Raw genomic sequence first — 22979 nt, 5'->3', positions numbered from 1 at the left:
TTCAGTGATTTTGTCATAGCGGTCGAATGCGAAAAAACAGGATGATCCTGCTCTAAATCCATATTGATTTGGAATATGAAGTTCTCTGTTTTCACAAAACTGGAGATTTGATTCCTAATCATTCTTTAAAAAACTGCATTAAGCCCGTAGAATAAAAACTGTATTCAACTTTATTCTATTTTTATTCTACAAAAGCATTACTAACAACTGAAAGAACCTGTTGGTAAAGAATTGCAAAGAAAAGGAGGTACTTACAATAGGTGTGGTGCAGATCGGATTGGTCAGGAGGGGAGACGTATCCAGCGGTCCATTCTGGATCTGTGAGAACTCGCGTTCAGTTACATGTCGGAAAAAGAATGCTGAAATAGTGACCTTAATACATAGCCATTTTCAGATAGAGGAAAAGAGAGAGAGAGAGAGAGAGAGAGAGAGAGAGAGAGAGAGAGAGAGAGAGAGAGAGAGAGAGATGATGATAGTTAGAAGTCAGAGATAAAATCACATATCCAATATATATAACACAACATATACTGGCCCATATATGTAACCCTGAACTCATATAACACAATGCCAGCCTCGACCCCTTAACCAACCAGCAGAACGAACGCCCGTAATCACCATAATGTAATCTGCGCAGTATCGGAATCTGGCGTGCGGAACTTCAGGGGGACTTAAAAGGCTGCCGAGATCAAGGTCAATAAAATCCAGTCGTACCCTCTTTCCTCGGGGCACTGTGATGACCCATTCACAAGTCCTGCCCCTGCTGTAGCCGTGAGGGTAGCCAGGGGACCTGATCTCTCCTTCAGGTCCTGCCACCTCGCCTCCACACTCTGTACAGTGGAGAAAATGGGGGAAGAATCAATTTAATTGATGGGAAACGCTAGGAAGGGTTTGGAAGGGGAAGGAGGTGGAGTTTGTTCTTGTTGACTTAATATTTAAATAGTGATATTGACGGTGAAGGAAGTAATAACAGTGAATTGTAGCGATTATATATATATGAAAAATGTGAGCTAGACAGGCCTATGCAAATTACCGTCTAAGCTCTTGTTATACATAATCCTGAAGCCCTTGCGGTTAGCGGGATTGGGCCCCCCAACGAAGCTGATGTAGGCGATGTTACTGAAGGTGTTGATGGGGGCAACCTCTTCTCCAGAGCTGCATAGCGTCCCTAACTCATCACCTGTGTGGACGAAAGTTATATTGTTAAACCAACTTTATTTAATTTCAGAGATTTTGCCAGTCTTAACCCCCCTTTTCCCCCCCCCTAGAAGGGAAAAATTTGAACAATATAAATAACTTCAAATTTGTTAAAGATTAGTTTGTTTTCTTCTTCGATGTTTGCTGCTGAATTGTGGGAATATCAAGAAAAGAGTAAAAGTGAAAAAATCGAAGAAGCATCACATAGTTTGCGAATAGCACATTTACACACACACACGGGTCTTGGGGTTCAAGAGCCGACAGCTCGATTCTGCAGATACAAATATTAAACACACACACACACATGGCTTGAAGGCAAATTATGTACAGAAATGAGCCACATGTAAAAATAAACTAATTTTTTTAGTGTAAGAGGTGTCAATAATTAGAATGCTTAAATAAAAAATTAAATGTTAATTGAATAAGTTAAAATAAAAATGTAAAAATGACTGTGCAATGCACTAAAAATGTTTAGATGGTGGGGCTAGGAACTGAGCTTATCGTAGCAAGCAAATCAAGGTGACCATTGAATGCAGTTAATATCTTTAAAGAAGTAGCCAGGAGCTGAAACTTGACCCATTATTATTATTATTAACAAATGTATTGACAAAATTAATTACAATTTTGCCTAATCTGAGGATTTTGATAGTCTTATTAAATTGAGGATAATGCTAGTATTCACTGTCACGCAGGACAGAGGGTCATACATAAGACAATAGGTCTAAACTGTAGGCTGGAGCACATATATATCATGGTTACAATCAATGTTTTAATGTATGGATATGTGAAAACAACTTTCTATTGTGCACTGCCACACAAGGGCAGGGATGGGTTCATAAGTGATACAGCTTAGAAGTAATATAAATAAAAATTGTTCTTCATTCTTTAAACTTGACCCATAGGAACAATCATGCAAATACATGCTTTTGCAAGGATGTATCGAGAGCCAAATACTCAAATACCTTCTACATGCACTAACATATTGAAGAACCCACAAATTATTATGTCTCACCTGTAGCATTTTTCTCCCGTATCTGAAGGCGTCCCCAGGGGCCGGTACAGTTCTGTGACAAGCTGAAGATGTCGACATCGAGGAATTGTAGGTTAACAGAATGTCCATATGGTGCCACCACCTTGTATGTACAGTTGAGATCAGCACTGTAGGGTGTAGGAAACCCAGGCGAGCTGATGATTCCGTCCTCCCAGGCATTATACGTTCCACCGCAACGATCTGGTGCGAAGGACCAAAACCTATTTGTGTACCTTGAGGTCTTCATTCCAATTTCAAGAACTATATTCTTTAAAGTGAATCTTCTAGTCACAATGAGAGAGTTTACAGTGTCACTTTAAAATGAAACAAAATCCAAGCTGTGCTATTGAGGCTACCTTTTCTATCTTGTGTTTAATTAATCATCGAAGACTGTACAAACATGCAATAATAATAACAATTGTAGGGTATAATTGGGTGGATATAAATAGAAGCTGCCTCGTATGGACCAATAGGTCTTCTGCAGCTTCCTTGATTCATATGTTCTTATGATAAAATATTACACATTTAATAATTCCATATATCGTCAATCATATCAGTGACATAATGCTAACGAACGATACATAACATAACAATCATTAAATGTATCATAAGACTTACAAACCCTTCCCAGAGCTCTCCTTGGTGGCTGGATCCCATCCCAGAGATCTTCTCTCATGGCTGGAACCCACAACCCTCTTTTCTGAACTTACAAAACCCCTTGACCACGTTTAGAACCTTCCTGTCTAGCAAGATATACATGGAGGTGCCTTGTACCTCTATATATACAACGAGAGTTTCCATTAATCCTAGACTATGTTCAAGACTAATGTGTACCTGTTGGTTGATCATAGCAATAGTGTTATGACCTGAAGATCAAACTTTACCTATCGTTGCCTCGGCCTTGAAACCAGAGTGAGGCTCGCTGACGTTGTTGTAGTAACGGATGTAGATGGCGTTGCTGGTCGTGTGCTGGGTATCGGGCGAGTGAGAGCCACAGAACTTCCCCAGGAGTGGGGAGATGAGGGTCCCGCCGTCCCGCACCTCAACGAAGGCCTGGTCGCAGTTATCGCTGTCAGAACAACATTAATGACGATGAGTTTATATAATAAGTTTATAATAATAATATAATAATAAGGGGGGTAGAAATAGCCTAAGCTACTCTATCCCTTTGAGATGTATTTCTTGCTTATCTCAATAAACATATTTGAACTTTAATGACGATATGACATTTTACTTCCGTGCAGTAAGAAGTAAATATTTTAAATATAATAAGATATTTATATTTAATTTAGCATTTTTTTAATTTTTTGAATTCCTAGTTAATCTTTGTTAATTGATAATTGCTCTTTACTGCAATATTATTTTATTGGTCTTCATCTACATTACTTCCTGTTGAATAATTGGTTACTATATGTTGATAACGTAAAGATTAAACTAATGGAAGCTAATCTAAGCCAAGTTGAGCTAATGGAAGGTATGCTAGTGTAGTCATGGTCGACTGGTTATGCTAGATTAGTCAAGCCGGATTACGAGACGCTAATCTAAGCCAGTATAATAATAATAATAATAAAAAAAAAGCTTTACATGTTGATACAAAATAAAAATGCCTGTCCATACAATATTGTTAACATGAAACATTCCGACTTTGAAGTGGGAGTCAAAACTTTTTTTTTCCCTTTTATGGGATACTATAGGCGGTGGGATACCCGCCGGTGGCCGGGTCGATTCGGGAACCTCAGATATGTCTCTTTCTGTTCGTGTGTTTTTTCTATCTACCTACATTTGCCCGTCTCTTCCTAATCACAACCTCCCTCTCTCTCTCTACCCTTCTCCTTTATCTATATCTGAAAAAAACTAGATATTTCCATTTATGGATATAAATTGTTTTACGGTTTGCTTGGGTAATGTTTGGTTAGAATGAACAAGATTTAATAAAGGTTAGGCTTGTTAAGGCTGTTTATGGTTAGGTTGGTTTTAAAATGGCTTGACACTACCACTATATATACAGTTAATAGTCACTTCCTTGGGTGAAGCATCGCTCTGTACAGAAAAAGATCTCTACTCATGTCTTACTAAATAGAGGTGATGTCGAAGGGGTCGACAAAGTGCAGGGAGATGGCCTTCTCAGGGGGAGCCAGGATGGTCCAGCTGCACTCTGTGTTGTGGTTCGGAGGGTTGGGGAAGTTGGGCGACTGGATGGTCTGCTTGGGAATGTCGACGTCGAGGCGGTGGTTGCCCCCACACGTGCTGGCCTGCTCGTAGTACCGCAGCTTGAAACCCTGCAAGAGTCAAGGTGGAAGGCATCATCTCAAACTCTGGTGCGTGTGTGATAACCCGTGTCGTGTGTGATAACCCGTGTCGTGTGTGATAACCCGTGTCGTGTGTGATAACCCGAGTCGTGTGTGATAACCCGAGTCGTGTGTGATAACCCGAGTCGTGTGTGATAACCCGTGTCGTGTGTGATAACCCGAGTCGTGTGTGATAACCCGAGTCGTGTGTGATAACCCGTGTCGTGTGTGATAACCCGAGTCGGTTGTATTCCAGTGATGGATCAACCTGTCGGCTTACGAGGAACGTTGCATTTCGATCGTAATGCGATACCCAAAGGCAAAAATGGTACTAGAAAATGACAATCGGCTGGCGAAAGTGACGTGCTGCCCTGTTTTCTGTTTTGGGTCCTCTGGTAGGTCAGGAGAGGACACTTTATATTGACCATTTTCATTACAGAGCCATTGGGTGAATGGAAACTTGCCCAGACATTTATGTCTCGCCCGGCAATCGAACCCCAGGTTCAATTGCCCGGCGAGATCCACGTCTGGATCTCGCGTGGATCCATCGTCCAGATCACGTCTGGATCCATCTCGCAATCCCTGATTGCGAGACAATAACGAAGCCAACGGTACTATACCATTATATAAAGATCAAATGGGGAGGGGTGATATATCGAAGAAAATCTTGTACATTCATCATTCTGCTTCATATAAGAACTCATGAAAGCCACTGAAGTGAGTGGAACACTCCTTACCTTGTCAGTATTAATTATGCCCGAGACGACGAAGTTGAGTCTTAGAACGTTTGAGGAACTCTCAAGACCTTGAGGGATGCTACGACCACAGAACTTTCCCGCTCCAACGAACGGCGAAGTTGAATGTGCTCCATTGCGGATCTGTCGGAGAAGGTTACGTTTACGGATTATGAAGTGATTGGTGAAGGCGATAATGCTCAGGGGCAAGATTCACGAAGCAGTTACGCAAGTACTTACGAACGTGTACATCTTTTCTCAATCTTTGACGGCTTTGGTTACATTTATTAAACAGTTTACAAGCATGAAAACTTACCAATCGACTGTTATTGTTATAAACAGCCTCCTGGTGCTTCGGAGCTCATTAACTGTTTAATAATTGTAAACAAAGTCGCTAAATATTGAGAAAAGATGTACACGGTCTTGCGTAACTGCGTCGCGAATCTGGCCCCTGGTGGTTCAAAGAGTGACTGATGAAGGGGGTGTTGGGGGTTGGAGATTAACTGTTGCAGGTGTTTATGGTTAAGGCAGTCTAATGCAGGTGTTAAAACACTCACTTGTTTTAGTGCACACGCACTAAAACTTTAACACGCATTGGGTTCGCGGTTCGAATTTCTTCCAGGTAAGTCCAGGTAAATGGGTGTTTGCATTGGAACTGATGTTTGGGGGAGGGGGACAATGATTGCTGTAGTTACTTTTTTAGGATGTATAGTGATTGTCGAAGGTGCTATTCTTTGAGTGAATATTGATTATTGTTTTGGTGCATAGTGATTGTGAGAGGGATTGTTTACACCTACCCCCACCCCACAAACATCCCCTCCCCCCCCCCCACACAGACTCACACCCACACATGAACAAAATCAACTCACAGAGAGGTAGGCACCACCACACGTTGGAGTTGTGTTTGCAACCCTGAAATCTTCAAATTCCAAGCGGATAGTTCTCCCCACACCAACTTTGATGATCCAGAGGCAATTCCTATCCGCGGGGTAATTTTCCGGGTAGTTGGTTGTTGCGATGACGCCTTCAGCTCCGCCAACGTATCCGCCGCAGACTGGAAGAAAAAATGAACCAGTTTCAACATTGATAAGACAATGGTTGTCTTGTGGTACTTAAAGAGGGGGGGAGGGTGAGGGATTTCTTGGGAAGGATGCCAAGAACGTAAAGGCTGCCATAAGTATGATTGATTGTTTGATGCTTAAGAGTGTACGTGTGTAGGTGTATTTACTATTTGTGCCTGCATGATCGAGCTGTTATAGCTCTTGGACCCCGCCTTTCTGACCGTCGGTTGTCTAACGTACTGACCTAGTTTTCTTCTATTAATATCTGCTACATATATTTTTCTCTAACACACACACACACGTACACTCTCAAGCAGAAATGCAAAGTAACAAATACAAGGGGAAACAATCAATGATACTTGGGGCAGCCTAAGTATCAAGAATAAAAAAAAAAAAAAAAAAAAAAATAATATAGGGATTTCTTGGGTTAAGTAACACAAACAGGATGCAGCCCGTAGCAACTGTATAACTCCCAGGTACCTATTTTCTGCTAGGTGAACATGGACATGCAGTGAAAGAAACTCTGCTCATTTGTTTCTGCCTCGGCCGGGAATCGAACCCGGACCATTAGCACTACGACCCCCAGGTACTATCTACTCCACCGCGTGGCCCTCCAAGTTGTTTGTGTGTGTTTTATGTCACAAGAATATGAATAGAGTATTCTGCGTCACATGACAAGAATGCTCATATATTTTGCGTCACGGGGTCACGAATATTCACATGTTCTGCCATATCAGAAAGTAAAACAGAGTCGCAAGGAAATATATATATATATTATATATATATATATATATATATATATATATATTTATATATATATATATATATATATATATATATATATATATATATATATATATATATATATATATATATATATATATATATATATATATATATATATATATATATATTATATATATATTATATATATATATTATATATATATATATATATATATTATATATATATATTATATATATATATATATATATATATATATATTATATATATATATTATATATATATATATATATATATATATATATATATATATATATATATATAAACACACGTGAACCCCAGCAAACAATGTAAACACGTTGCGATAACGTTTTCTACGTCGATAAAACGTTGTAATAAAGCAATAACACATTTGTATTTCGTTGCGCCTCTGTTGGGGACGCAGAACTTTTCCCAACGTCAGGACTGCTCACCTGCAACTACATAAGACGTGAACCCTTGTCGGGTGATGCTGGAGTCTGTAATGAAGCGCATCCGGAGGAATCTCCCGGAGGAGGCGACATGTGCAGGAGACTGATCACGACGACACAAGGTGTGGGTCAGGTTCCAGTTGGTCGTCCCTTCCAAACCTGCCAGAGGGGGTCGAGATATCAGCAGATCAGAGAAACAACAACATCAGCTGATCAGGGAATCAACATCAGCTGATCAGACAATCAACAGCATCCATTTATTAAGGATCATATCATCTGTTCAATCAACATGAGTAGCCGACACGCACTATTTCTCGCCCACATACAGTGTAATATATACTCAGCTTACCGCTCACGCACTCAACGTGCCACACACGCAGTCAACTTACCAACGCATACACAGTGACACGCACAAGCAAGATTAGTAACAATACTCTGCTTCTAAGCTTCGATGGAAACAGTGGCAGGTAAGATATGGCTGTCATCCTATGGAATCACCACACAATGATAATCAGCAGAGAACCAACATATGGACAGCATTCAGCAGTGAACCAACATACGATAGCATTCAGCAGGGCAAGTAGCAGCGGTGACATTCCGCAGAATACAGTACCGTCGTAGACCTCAAGTCGATCGTAATAGCAGGACGCAGACTCCTCTAGCTCGACAAAGATGTCCATCAGGATCCTCTTGTGAGGCAGCGCCTGGATGATCCACTCACAGTTGAGGTTGTTTGTGTAGCCTGGGTAGCCAGGGTTATGGAATACGTTATATGTCTCGTTCAGAGTCATCACGAAGCTGCAGTTGTTGCTCTCGTCTCCTGTAGAAAAGTTTATAGAGTAAGCAAGAGGAGTAATTTGAGTAAAGTTTGTGATGCCAAATATTATATTATATAAAGTAAGCGAAGTAACTTTTATACAAGAGTTCGCGCTTGTGTGCCAGTTTTATTTCGACAGGCGTCTCTCCACCACAATATTAATGATAAAGCAGGTAATCATTTTCATATACACACACAATATTCAAACTATACAAAATACAGCTGACTAAATCGAATCAAAACTGAAAGAAACAAGAGGCAGCACAATAATAAAATTAATTTATCAAAAGCCAGCATTAGTAATAATATATACCAATCTTTAAAACGCACATGCATTAGACATTCCCAAATGATAATAAAAATAATAATAATAATAATAGAGATTAGGCATTCACGTACTAAACTTTATACAGACTGTTGCACAGTGGACGATCCCAAAGAAATTAAAAACAAATGCACACATGAAAATGCCAAAACACACTCAGCCATTCATTTGATTTCATGGGAACGTGCACGAGAACGTCACTGAATTTAAGATGTCGAGATCCTGTGATTATAACAGACTATAGGTCTAGTTTTGCCAACGAAAGTAAGGCAAGGTTACGGTTAGGTTACGCAAAACCCTCTATTGAAATATATATTTTAGAATTTATGAAACATAAGAATCGCACCTAGCCGAGTCTGGCCTGGGGTGCCTCTGGTGTCGACAGCCTCGTAGCGGAAACGGAACTTGGAGCCCTCGTGACGATGCTGGGCGTTCAGGCGGACTGCCACCGTCCGCCTGGTGGATACTATGGGAGCAGACGGCACCTGGTATCCACAGAACGTTCCAAGTAACCTGCCTCCTCTAACCGAGCGTCCGTCGTAAATCTGACAAGGACAGAGTTGTGGAGGTGGTGGGATGGGAGTTATGGAGTTAACCTAAACGTGGAGTTTCGGTTAACGCCAGGTGTACTGTGCAATTACTGTTGTGTATCACGGTGTCATTGATTCATTGTTATGGTGTGTTACCTTATCATGCGTTTACCGTTTTACCTTATCATTGAAGAGCTTAATCAGTGACTATCACTGCAAAATTAATTTATCATTTTATTGTTGAATTATATCACAATGAAGATAAATTTATATAACTATTACAGTGAAACAATAAGGCTATACAAATGTACTTTCTGCTTTATTCAATTTTTCTGTAGTAACATCAAATTATCACAGCACTTCTAACACTAATTCTGAAACCATGTTTTCCTGACCAGTAATAATAATTATTATAACAATATGACAAAATTAATGGTTATTACACCAATAATAAAGATAATTATAATCATAAATAATAAGAAAACTTAGGAGGTACGTCATTAAAGCATGCACACTCCAGTAATCATCACACAGGAAATTACTATTACAATTACGAAACACTAAGTCACACCTGGACAATAGCACAATCGCCACGAATCGCTCAATAACCATCACAATCACTTCCAGACAAGCAATAACCACTACAATCACTAACCACCACCCTCACAAGCATCAACTACCACCAACCACTAGAGAGGCGAAGCACTCGTCCACAACAGGGCTGCCCTCTATTGCCATGTCAAGGAGGGTGATGGAGACGAATTTGTATCGTGGAACTGTGATGGTCCAAGTGATGTCATCGCGGCCCATGTAGGTGTGTGGGTAGAGTGGAGACACCACTTCCCCGCTCGTCCCATAGAGGTTACTCCCATGCACTGTAACAGTGAGTGGTATATATTTAATGCTTTGTGATATGTAATACAGTATTTTATCTAGTAAGGAAAATAAAAAGTTTTTGGCTTAATATACTGAAAACGTCTTATAATTTCTACATTCTTATGTAAATTTACATCTGCTCAAAGTGTATTTTTATAAAGACTTTAATATCAAAAAGTTATTATACAGTAAAGATTTTTTGTGCATTAACTAAATAATGTCAGTAAATAGTTGTAAAATAATTTGTCATTTTACAATTTTCTTATTATTTGGTGTATTTTGCTATTTATATTAGTCTGCCCGATTGAATATCCCTTCATGCATTTTCTCTGACTGTCCTCTCATCCTCTCAGGCCAACCCATCCTCTTAAAAAATAACGTCGTTTTTGGCTCGTATACGCGCTATGGCCAAAAGTGGACGTAATTTGAAATGAAATCGGCTCACGAAAGTGACGTACTGTCCCGTTTTCTGTTTGAGTCGTCCAGCTTACTCTGAAAGGTTAGGAGAGTTAACTTTCAACTAACGTTTCTTATAACGTATAGAAACTTTATGAGAATTTCCTGCCCACCTAACCTATCAGACTACCCTTGACTGTTGTTGAAAAAGAAAACTCATTTTAATTTTCAAATTACGTCCACTTTCGACCATACGGGCAAACGGCCAAAAGCGAAGTTATTTTTAAGAGGACAGGTTGCAGCCTGCTGTTCCCCTCTATCTCTGTTCGTCCATCCCCCCTTTGTCTATCTGGTTGTTCTCCTCTATGTCTGTATCTGTCAGTTTTATTTTTCTGTCCGTTTTCCCTCTATGTCTATCTGTTACCCGTTTCTTCCTCTGTCCACTATCCCTCCCAATGCTGGTGCCCCCTCATATTATTCCTCAAGTTCCCCCTCCTCCGAACACTGTTTTCTGTTACACTTACAAAGACTGTAATCCGCTAAGAAGCCTCGCGCTCCGACCCCAGACTCATCAGAATGGAATTTGATCCATAGGGCGTCCCTGGCGATGACCGCGGCTGGGATCTGGGAGTTGGACGAGGAACAGTTGTGGAGTAGCAGGGGGCCGGCTGCAGTTCTCTCGTGCACCTCGACGTAGTCCAAGTTGCAGCCGGCGGATTCTTCAATGTCAAACTCAATGAAGTTGAGCTCCACCCGGTTTCCTGTGTTGGGGGAAGGAGAGAAATTTAAGTAAGTTTCCCCGGAAGTTATGAGTAGAGTTCACGTTAAACACACGACGAAACTACAACGTTGCTACAACCTTCAAACAAGTAATAACTTTCTAACACGTCATAAAAAGTTTTATAACAAGATGCAACAACTTTGTTACAAGTAGTAACAATTATAAAGTATACTCTACAGTTTACCTGTCTCGATAACTAATAGGGCAGCTAGAGGTAATAGGGCGGGCCTGTTACCCAATAATTAGTCATTACTGGTTCAATAGTGGCAGGCGTGGTATAGTGGCAGGTAACTTTGCTAGCTGGCCTAGTAACAAATGACGTACTTACCTCTGTAACTAGTGCTTTGACGAATTTATTCAACCAAGTAGTGGAGTGCTTGGGCCACTCGTTACTGAACCAGTTGCTACAGTGGAGTGTTGAGCACAATAGTTACCGAATCAGTTACTCCAGTGGAATGCGTAGTTCACTAGTTACAGAACCAGTTACTCTAGTAATTACTCGGTACCCAGCAATTAGTGAAGAAAATTACCCAATGAGTAATGGCATACGTTATTGAATAACTAGTAATGTGTGTGTTCCAGTAACGTATAATAACGCACCTGGTCTAGTGCATTATGCAAAAATTAGTTTTGTAGTGACACTTAGTCCAGTAATTAGTGAAATGTTTAGTGCTGTGACTAGGTATGACAGCTGGATCCAACAATTTGTGAAGAACTAGGTATAGTAATTATTGGGGCAGCTAGTTCAGTAACCAGTAGCATACCTGATCCAGCAGAGATGGACCATTCACAGTCTGTGTTATCTGGATAGGGCTCAGGATAGTTGGGGCTGGCCACCTCCCCACTCATGGAGGTAAGGTCTCCCCCACATCTCGAGGTCAGTACACTGTATACAGCCCTGGAATAAGAAGGGTTGGGTTAGGCTGAGTTAGGCTAGGCCAAGCTAATTAGGGTAATACAATGCGCGTTTGTCAGAAATCTAGTTCCGAAACACAAGTACTACGTCACGTGTAGCACGATGCAAAACATGTGCCATATACTTAAAGACATCCAACCACACATCTGAAAATATAGTGACGACGTTTCGGACCATCCTGGACCATTATCAAGGTAGCACAATACACCTTGACTCAGATGCTAAAATTAAAATATTTCTGACGTTGGTAAAACTTCGTACCTTCTGGTTAAATATTTTATAATTAAAATATTGACAAATGCAAGACTTTTGCCGATTATTTTTATGGTTACATAGACAATGTCTAGACCTCTCGGCCAGCACATAGTCCTTTTTTAGGCTTTTATAAACACAGACATATATTCACGTTGAAAGAATTAAAAATGTAAAATTAAAGTTTCACTCATTGTCACTAAACAGTTAGAAAAAAGCTTATAACCACTACAACCAGTCTATAACCTATATAATCTATAACCAGTCGATAACCACTATAATATATGCAAGTTAGACAAGCAATACAGAGAATTCCCCCTAACGTGATACATATGAATGAGAAAAATCTACCAGGGGCTGTGAGGCAGCTCGAATCTCCGAATCAGACATTTTTTTCCATTAGACAGAGAAGCCCTCGCAGTGCCAGTGTACCTGAAGCTGACGTAGGCGTATTCATTGATTAGCGTCACGGTCATGTACTCTGAGGAGGACACTATGGACCTCGGAGCTCTGTTCCCACAGTATCGGCCTCTTTCCGGCGAGTCTAGTTGACCTCCGTCGAGTATCTACAACACAGAGGAACCAAAAACATATATATATATATATATTCCAGGATTTTAGAGCGCGTTTTCAGTGTTATCTTCAGCAGTCATGCACTTCAATAGAAGAAAATGGCTAATATTGGGTGTGTGTGAGAGGGAGAGACTATTGTAAACCTATTTGAGGGTCGTGTTCCGGTGAATAACTAGATGGGTACCGTTTTCTATGAACTATGGAAGGAGAGAGAGAGAGAGAGAGAGAGAGAGAGAGAGAGAGAGAGAGAGGAGAAAAAAAAAAAACTTACCGCCAAATACTGGAAGGTGCAGTTGTCATTAGAGGGAGCGCGGGTATGCATGTCCAGATGCACTACATGGAGCATCAAGCGGTAACCTGTCGACGAGGGGGAAACTATAACAGAAGCTACGTTGACAGATTACCCGACCCCCCGCTGACAGGCCTGCAGGTCGGGGACCGGGTAGCGGGGACGTTGAGTCCCGAAATAATGGCAAGCTATAATCCCCCTCACCCACATTACCAATTATCACTTCTTGCTAATGATTATGTGATTCCTCTCAATAACGATAATAACCATCCTTCTATATCCATGACTAAATAGACATATCACTGAAGCTCGTCGGTGCTATCAAGAGTATATAACCAGGAGACGTATTTCTAGGGCCCCGATAACGTTATAGATCGCGAATAAATATTAAAATGAGGTGACAGACCTGCAGGAGCGTGCAGATGCCAGGAACAGTTGAGGGCAAAGGTGTACAAGCTTGGGTAGTGAGGCGACACCAGCTCTCCAAGTTCCTCCACGCCCACTTCCACCGATGCACCGCAGCCCTAGGCCAGGAGGAAGCACATTTTGTGTGGGGGTTACGGAAAAAATTAAACACATGTCGAAAAAAAAAAATTAGTTTTACGCCTTGCTGATGGAGGATAGTCAGTACCCGTTACATTATATATATATATATATTTATATATGTATTGTTCATAGTAAAACAAAACAAAATATTGATATAGCGTTTTTGACCCCCCTCTCAGGCCTTTGTCAATAGCAAGAACAAGTCATTCTTGCTCTTGATAAGGCCTGAGAAGGTCGAAAGGGGTATATCTATTTTTTATATTTTAACATGTGCTTATTCTGTATTTAATATCAGATTATATTGACCTATTTGGGGATTTTTTTTAAGTTTTTCCACAAAACACGGTAACATTATGGATAAAAAATGTAACATTTACTTTAAGCAAACGTGAAAGTTTGTATGCATGTGTGTATGTATCAGGCAGCACAATTGGAAAACTGGTGTATATACGACTGAATATACACATTTATGTATAAACCATCACTGCCTGGCTCTACATGCCAGGACTCTAATGCCAGGTATATTAGTGCATGTATGATCAACTTCAAAACGTTAATGCATGTGTATGACCAAAGACACACACACACACACACACACACACACATACATGGGAATCACATAGAAGTAAACAAAGACTACACAAGACCCCATACCGCGAAGTAGTCAGCCTTGAATCCCCTCCCGCTGGAAGACCCATCGGCTTTGAACCTGATAGTCATAACGTTCGTCGAGGACCGCACCAGAGTGGGGTTGGGCAGGGTGCTCCCGCAATGTTGCATCAACTGGGGCGCCTCCTCGCCTTCTCCATCATACACCTGCAACATGGCGCAACACTGCCGTCAATGAGTGCAAGATGCAACAAGGGGGAGGGGGGCCCAACCATGGGTAAACAGAACCCACGAGAGGAAAATGCAATGTTTCTGCCTCACTTCATTTAGGAGATAGCATTTAGTAGCATTTAGGAGATATAATATATAAATATATATAATGATTGATACTTGTATAATAGCTTTTATTTCGTAAACCCTGATCAACAGGGAATTAAACTCGAACCTCTATTACAAATTAAATAAACAAGTGCACTCAAGTTCTCACCGTTAAGTAATCAAAAGTGCAGTTAGCGCTGGGCTCTATGTCGAAGTCCGTGAAGTTGAGCTCGACTACGTGAAGCGGGTCGACCCGGATGGTCCACTCGCAGTCCGAGTGCACGTCGTACAGCTCCGGATACTTGGGAGAGTGAATACTGCCTTGTACTGCTGTGAACAGCCCTCCACACCCTGGGGAGTGGGAAGAGAGTCGTGTTATGACTAGGCAACGAGTTAAGCATCACAGTGGGTAAAGCTCTCGAGGTAAGCATCACAGTGAGACTGTTCATCAAGTTTACAACTAACGAATGAATTTTTGCCAACAAGAGCACGACGCAGGCGGCACTGACCATCAAGAAGGGTGACATAGGAGGCGCGGAAGCCCTTGCCTCTGACGGACTGGTCGCTGTGGAAGGTCAAGAGGGCGGTGTTGCCCTGGGTAGTGACGGTGGTGGGCCTTGACTGCTCATGACAGACAGTTGTCAACACGGGCGAGGTGGTGTCCTTGCCTCCGTACACCTGAAAAATTTACCAAGTGGGAAGAGACTCTTAATCGATTCGAAAAGCTGGTGGTACACGAAAGAAAGGTTTAGGTGCTCCCGTTATGTTTTAGATTCAGCAACTCTGAAGAAAAGTTTCAAAGTAGCACGGGGTATGGTGATTCCCTAGTGGACTTTTTGTTAAGGTGCAACCATTGGATAAATGTCTGAAAACTGACATGACATTAAAGTTTGAAATTGTGCTGCTCTTTAACTGAAATGATATTACTATTTATGATATGGAAGTCGGTTAAAAGGGGCAAAAAATGGGACTCAATTACACTGTCTCATCCTGTAACCTACCTGCAACACATCGAAGTAGCAGGTGCCCGAGCTTTCCAGATCGAACTCGTGGATGGTTATCTGAATCTTGGTGCCTGGAGCTGTTCGGATGAACCACTCGCAGTCCGTATTGATGGGATACGCGTTCGGATAGTTTGGACTCGTAAAACTACCCGAAGGTCTTGTCATTTCACCGCCGCAACCTATGTGAAAGATCCCAAATAAATAAATATATATCTTTTAGAGTTTTTGTCATGTCTTCCCCCTATAAAAAAATTCCGAAATGCTTAAATTGATAATATAAAACAATTGACAATATACCAAGTGTGCTCTTTGAGAAGCTTCTGAACATAGAGTTAAAACATTTAACAACTAACCCGTTCACAAATTAACAGAGAATGTCAAAATGCTAAGAAAAAATCCCCATCAGAAGGTGCCAAAAGATCATATGCACTACAATTCAACTTACAAATTACCATAATTTGCAGTATCAATTACAAACCCAGAATTGAAAAGTTTTGCAATATTTTTTAAATTTTTACCAATTTGTTTCCCCGATTTATTAATTATTCCATGTCCTCCTGATTGCTCTTCCTACCAGTTCTGTGGCTGTTCACGCCAAGTCCCCGCCACTCACCGTTGACTATCCATTCCAGCCTGAAGCCGTTGTTCGCAACGCTGTAATCGCTGACAAAGTTAATTTCCAGGACGTTCATTTGGCTGGCAGTGGCCACGGGCGGTGGTACGTTCTGGCAGTAGTGACCGATTTGTGACCTCACTCCTGTTCTCTGCTGACCTTCATAGATCTGGCGGTCGGTGGACAACGTTAGAGCCTCGGGGAAAGGAATTCATCTCTGTGGTACATGTGTGTGTGTGTGTGTGTGTGTATATATATAAAGTACAAATCAATAAAAATTAAATAACTCTGTCCCCATAACAGTAAACGTAATTCACAAACAAATAATTTTCCTAACTTATTGACTAAGTCACAATAACAAGGCTGAAAATTAAGACTCCCAACCCACAGATCTGAAAATTAAAAGGTGACTACATTTCGGTGCGTCCTGGACCATTAGAAAGTCGTGTACACGACTTTCTAATGGTCAAGGACGGACAGAAACGTCGTTAATTGCTTTATTTTCATTTTTGCGCGTCTTTTTTACATTTTTTATTTAGTGTGTTAAATACTAAAACATTTCATTCATCGCCACTAACTTCCACGAAGTCGTAGAAACATTGACCACTCTCAGGGTCCATGTGATCCTCTAGCACGAACTCGCTGAAGGAGGCGTTGATGGAGTTGCCTGCTGGGGCCTGGATGGTCCACGTACAATTGCGGTTGTGTGGGTAGGGGTCTGGATAGCCAGGGGTGGTGATCACGCCCCGGTGGCCACGCAAGACCCTGTTGCATTCTGTTGGAGAGAGGGGTAGTTGGCGTGTCTTAGTATCGCGGGCCACCAGCTTCAGGGTAATGGAAGGAAGATCTCTTAGATATGGAGAACACGAGGCCAGGAAGAACACAAAACCCAAGAAGATGATAAATACAGGGCGAAAACCCTTCCCTGCCTCATAACAACAGCTCATTAACTTGTTCTCGCAGCATGTCAGTGATACGCACAATCGGGAGAACTCGATTCACTCCCTGTACAATTAGTTAAAATCCTACATAGCTAATAGTGAATGGAATTTGGTTTCGTTTACAAATGCAAGAGTGTTCCTTACCCGTCATGTACTGGGCCTTGAAGCCTCTCCCGCTTTCACTGTAGTCAGAGCGGAATCTGATCCAAAGGGCATTGGAGGAGGAGTTGATGCTGACGAAGACTTGGTTGCCAGAGCAGTAGCGACCCAACAGGGGAGACTGGGGGGTGCTGCCGTCACGCACCTGGCAAAGTTAAGGTAAAATATGGGAGTCTAACAAAAAATAAGGAATTCTAAGAATAGGGGATTCTAAAGAAAAATAAGAAGTTTTAGAGGAAAATAAGGGAATCAAGACAAAAATAAGGGTCTCTGTGGATAAAGGAGGAATTCTAAGCCTAAATGAGAGATCCTAAGATTAAATGTGGGATTTTGTGTAAATGAGGGATCCTAATTATAAATGACAGCCTAAGGATAATTAGCTTACAATTTCGAAGCCATATTTCCATGAGGAATTTGTGCTTATATGAATGTGACATAACAGTTGACAATAAATTAAACCTGTTACAAAATTTATTCATTTTATCTGTAAAATATAGTACAAAAACTGCCCCCCCAAAAAACCTTGGTCATTTCGAATGTATGCTTGTAAAAATGTCTTCTTAAGACACCAGAAATGTACATTTAAAATGCAAACAAATACCCCTTGAATAGACAAAAAGCACAATAATGCCTCGAACAGGGGGACCCCAAAAGTGCGAGCCTGCATCTCTACCGACCACACTACGGACGACTCAAGAAAAAACACATCTAATGTGCTGTCTTCACCAATGCCCCCACCTCAACAAAATCAAAATAACAGTTCGGCGTCTGTTCAATGTCCAAGTCTGCGAAGTGGAGTTTGACAGCCGAGCCCTGGGCGACCCGGATAGTCCAGTAGCAGTCAGCATTGTGATGGTATGGTTCAGGATAGCCAGGGGAGATGATCTCTCCAGATACCGCAGTCAGGGTCCCACCACATCCTATAGGGGAGAAAGATAAACAAAACATTTGTAAATTTTGGTGTTAATCGAGTAAAATGAAATATTAAAAGTTTTAAGTTTAGGTATAACTAGAATAAAAAATTTATTTGTTTGAAAAAAAAACAAAAAAAACTTGAAGACTGCTTTAATTGTTCGGCTTCTGGTTATAATCGTTAAGAATTGTTGCAAATATTCAACTTTTATACGGAAGGGTTGAGTTGTATATGAGGGAATTAGCACTTCCATTAACACTTATTATTTCAATGGACAACGGAGAAATAAACTTAAAGCAGCGAGTCTATAAGATCTTGAAACCACCCACTTCTCTACACAGCACCTCGCCACTTTCAGGTAATGTTCAAGACGTATCTAAATAACAAAAAAAAAAAAAGGCACCAAACCTGGAGAACTATTTAATTTAAAAAAAAAGGAATCTTTTATACGGGGAACATGAAGAAACTAACCTGTAGAAGCAGTGTCCCAGAAAAGCTTGAAGCCTTTGAATGTACGACTGTAATCGCTGGTGAACTTGAGGTAGAGCTGGTGGCTATGGGAGATCACCTCTGGCACCGTCTGATTCCTGCTGCAGATCTTCCTTATTAACGGTGAAGTCGAGTATCTGCCGTTCCTGCAGGTCGAGCAAATGAGGAATAAGGAGAATGGAAGGAACGAGGTGAAAGCGAAAGAAGGGAATGCGGCAGAGACAAAATTTTGGAATTATTTTGTTTGTGCCAACGAAGAGATTACAACATTTCTTGTACCTATCATCTTTCTTTCCTACATGTTGCTGTAGATATCCAACATATCCCTCGCGATATCTGGCAATATCGCGAGGGATAATCTGCTAATTTCAGTGGAAAAGTAAATATTTTGGTTTTCATATTCTGTTGTACTGAGCTATGTAGATTACTCGAGCTATTAAAAAATAGTGTATCATTCTATCATGCGTTCTTGGGGCATTTTTTCTATTTGCTTTTGTGAGGTTAAACTAAGTTTGTGTGTGCTTGCATGTGTAGGTGATTTTTTTTCTTCCTTACCGTATCTCAAGGGCATCATAGCGGCAATTCTCAGCCCCTTCAATCTCCACTTCTTCAAAGGTGAGTCGGATTTGGGTCCTGATGGCCGCGGTGATTGTCCATTCGCAATTCCGGCTATTGGGGTAGTTGAAGGGGTAATTTGGAGAGGTGATCATCCCTGCGTTAGTGTGGTAGTGGCCTCCACACACTGGTAAAGAAGAACATTTTAAGTAGGTGAAGGGATTTTTTACCGAATGGTATATTGGATCACACTATATTTTAACCAGATTGTTTATGAGTGTAGAATATGGATTAACTATATTGAAGAGATCAGTTATCACACATACTCTTGAATATGGTCAGACACATGGCCACACAAAAATAAAACTAAGACAAATATTCTCTCTCTCAGTGACACGTACTTCTGGAGGCGTTTAGACCATGATAGATAAGCGAGAAGCCGTCGTTGTTGACGTCATAGTCAGAGTGGAAGTGGATGGTAACCAGGTTTGAAGACGAGGTCTTGAGGGGCGGCGTCTGCTGCCCACAGTAACGCCTGTCGGAGGTCACAAGCCATTAGATAAAACACAAACAGAATTGCGAACAGGAGAACATCAATATTTTCTCTCCAGAACGGGGTAGAGTTAGGTTATTTAACAGGCGAGTCAATACATCAAAAAACGTACAAACACACAGTCTCTGATACAAACAGATCAATTCAAAGGACTCTACGTACGGGCCCATCCGGCCGCCCATGCCGGGGATGGAGGAGTTATCAAAGACCTCTACGTAGTCGTTATTACAGGAGCGGGACCCACTCAAGCTGAAGGAGCTCCAGGTGAGCTGTATGACGTAGCCTTCAGGCAGGTCCAGCACCCAGTAGCAGTCTGTGCTGCCCGGATACCTCTCTGGGCTGTTGGGAGAGTTGATGACCCCTGAGAGCGCCCGCATCACCTCTCCACATCCTGGGTGAGCAGGGAAGGCGGCGGTGTCAGCAGCCGAGGCAATTACTCAGGAGAAAACACTAAGCAATTAAGACTTTATAACACTTGAAAGGGAGGAAGATTAGGATTTACAATAGAACGCAGGAAAATAAAAACCTTAAGTTGCATTATCATAAACCTCGACGAACCCGAACACGTTGATAAGAGGATAAAAGCTCACTGATATCAATGGTGGTGAAATTGGCGACGAAGCCCATGTTGGTGACGCTGGCGTCTGTGCGGAACTTGAGCCACATGTGATTAAGTTGAGAACGTACGGGCTCTGGAGCGTGCGAGGCAGGTCCGCAGTATCGTCCTAGAAGAGGGGAGGATGCACGGCTCCCGTCACGAATCTAGCAACAAAAAAAAATAATTTTGGCATTATTACGGGTAACTGCGGAAGGTGTGCGTGTGTACACCTGGAAGGAGAACTCTTGCCATAACCCTTCCTCCGAATAGACAGTACGTTTTAATACTGAATGTAATAAGTGTTCCTGACTGTGCATAGTACATAAATACATTTAATTGTGCTGTTACATTTACCTCCCTATCTTTTAGGTTGAAGTTTTTGCGTTTTATTCTTGAAAACTTGAAAATGTCCAAAGAGCTGGCAAGCAGGGGATGGAAGAGGCAAGGAAAGGATTTAGGAAAACATGAAGGAGGATTGGGAGGTTGAATGGAGAGTAGGGAAGACAGGGTAGTGGCCCAACCACTATGGCTTTGAGAGTGATTATGGAGTGATACGAGTTGATGGCGAGGCAAAACTGCACTCATAGATGCTGGTGATAATTTTTTGTTGAAAAAAATTTATAGACATCGTAATCTAAAATATCATATGATAACATTTCCTTCATACATAGCAGCACAAGCATCGAGTAGACATGCAATAATCTCTTAAGAGAATATCGTTGTTAGAGAAACAAATTCTTAACACCAGTCACTAAAGTATTCAATTGCCATCCCCCCTCCCGTCTCTCACCTCCACGTAGTCATACACACATCCGCTGAAGAAAGACGGGCCTTCGATGTCGAACTCTGTGAAGTTGAGAACGATGGCTGTGCGAGGCGGGGTATTGATGACGTAGATGCACTCTCGATTGTGTGGATAGGCTCGGGGATGGTATGGTGACCTGATCAAGCCTGTCGTGCCCCCATACTCACCGCCACAGGCTACAAGGCAGGCCAGGATATATTAGTTACACGACAGGATATACCCTATATATATATCTCGGGATACAGCAGTTATATGACAATACAAAGGGCATTGGTAGAGGGACGGTCTTTAGGTCTATTTCTATCTATATGTCTACCTATTTGTGCGTTAGTCTTTCAAAGTGTCCGTCTGTCTTTTTCTCTGCATGACTTTGCCTATCTGTATGTAAAAATATTCGAAGGCCTGTATCAAGACAATTAAAATTACACTATTAGAGATGGGAGACTGGACAACTGTAGTGATGTAAACTATGCAAAATAACGAGTGAACAAATATGAACATACGAATTACCATGGTGGAAATATAAATCTTAATATAATCTTAAATATAATTAAGGAAATATTAACCTTAATAGCCTTAACCCATAGACGACGGCTCACGTCAACTGATGTTCTTTTCATTAGACAAAATTGTGATAATTGTATTCTAATTATATAACTATAATTACCAAGATGTGACAATTCTTTGGTAATTGTTGTATAGTTATAAATCAAATATTTAACAAAATTATTCATGTTAGGTTTTTGGAGCATAAACTATTATTTTTAATCATCAACTTTTGAGACCTTTTTTCGCATGTATATTCCACGTAAATAATTATTAACAATTTCTCATGGATTATATAAGCACTTGTAATGACCTTTATTAGGCCCAACACAAACCACCAATAGTTTCACTCACCCACTTGGTAGGAAGCGGTGAAGCCTCGTCCGCTGATGGAATGGTCGGAGTGGAATGTGACGTGGAGCTGGTTGCCTGTGGAGAGAACAGGCAGCGGAATGTTCACTCCACAAGACCTGCTAATCTCTGGGCTGTCTTCACTACCTCCGTCTCGAATCTACAGGTAATAGGGAGAGTGGCTGGTGACGGACGAGGAGACTATACTGGACAAGTACACGTGGGTGGATGATGTGTTATGTATGTGTGTGTATATATTATATTATATATTATATATATAATATATATATATTATATATATATATATATATATATATATATATATATATATATATATATTTGCTTATCTAATTGTACTCGCCTAATTGTACTTGCTGGGGTTGAGATCCGGCTCTTTGGTCCGGCCTCTCAACTGTCAATTTACTGGTGTACAGATTCCTGAGCCTACTGGGCTCTATCATATCTACATTTGAAACTGTACGAGGTCAACCTCCACCACATCACTGCCTAGTGCATTCCATTTATTAACTACCGACACTGAAAAAAAAGGGAGTCTTTCTAACGTCTCTGTGGCTTATCTGGGTACTGTGTTCCCACCTGTGTCCCCGTATTCGTGTTCCGTGCTGAAGAGTTTGTCTTTGTCCACCCTGTCAATTCCCCTGAGAATTTTGCAAGTGGTTATCATGTCTCCCCTTACTCTTCT

The 22979-nt window shown here is 41.2% G+C and overlaps 1 protein-coding gene across 2 annotated transcripts in view; it reads right to left on the bottom strand.

Annotated features, from left to right (window-relative positions):
* Window positions 1-22979, bottom strand: part of LOC123773655 (cubilin) — an 87797-nt gene that overhangs the window by 24148 nt on the left and 40670 nt on the right. For both annotated transcript variants that reach the window (XM_045767477.2, XM_045767476.2), the window contains 32 exons: window positions 22280-22436; window positions 21365-21555; window positions 20567-20738; window positions 20139-20367; window positions 19825-19958; window positions 19424-19610; window positions 18851-19014; window positions 18205-18386; window positions 17452-17611; window positions 16945-17141; window positions 16367-16535; window positions 15751-15932; window positions 15259-15427; window positions 14919-15100; window positions 14477-14638; window positions 13683-13800; window positions 13259-13344; window positions 12847-12980; window positions 12011-12144; window positions 10990-11226; window positions 9881-10068; window positions 9010-9208; window positions 8135-8341; window positions 7525-7680; window positions 6116-6300; window positions 5250-5390; window positions 4298-4503; window positions 3109-3293; window positions 2207-2425; window positions 1031-1177; window positions 616-827; window positions 256-318 (listed from right to left, as the gene is read on the bottom strand). In XM_045767477.2, the coding sequence (XP_045623433.1) occupies window positions 256-318; window positions 616-827; window positions 1031-1177; window positions 2207-2425; window positions 3109-3293; window positions 4298-4503; window positions 5250-5390; window positions 6116-6300; window positions 7525-7680; window positions 8135-8341; window positions 9010-9208; window positions 9881-10068; window positions 10990-11226; window positions 12011-12144; window positions 12847-12980; window positions 13259-13344; window positions 13683-13800; window positions 14477-14638; window positions 14919-15100; window positions 15259-15427; window positions 15751-15932; window positions 16367-16535; window positions 16945-17141; window positions 17452-17611; window positions 18205-18386; window positions 18851-19014; window positions 19424-19610; window positions 19825-19958; window positions 20139-20367; window positions 20567-20738; window positions 21365-21555; window positions 22280-22436 (5454 nt within the window). The remainder of the gene's footprint in view (window positions 1-255; window positions 319-615; window positions 828-1030; window positions 1178-2206; window positions 2426-3108; window positions 3294-4297; window positions 4504-5249; window positions 5391-6115; window positions 6301-7524; window positions 7681-8134; window positions 8342-9009; window positions 9209-9880; window positions 10069-10989; window positions 11227-12010; window positions 12145-12846; window positions 12981-13258; window positions 13345-13682; window positions 13801-14476; window positions 14639-14918; window positions 15101-15258; window positions 15428-15750; window positions 15933-16366; window positions 16536-16944; window positions 17142-17451; window positions 17612-18204; window positions 18387-18850; window positions 19015-19423; window positions 19611-19824; window positions 19959-20138; window positions 20368-20566; window positions 20739-21364; window positions 21556-22279; window positions 22437-22979) is intronic.

This window comes from Procambarus clarkii, chromosome 72, assembly GCF_040958095.1.
Source record: "Procambarus clarkii isolate CNS0578487 chromosome 72, FALCON_Pclarkii_2.0, whole genome shotgun sequence".
Lineage (NCBI taxonomy): Eukaryota > Metazoa > Arthropoda > Malacostraca > Decapoda > Cambaridae > Procambarus > Procambarus clarkii.
Note: the sequence above shows the minus strand (reverse complement) of the source record. Positions and strands in the feature narration are given on the sequence as shown.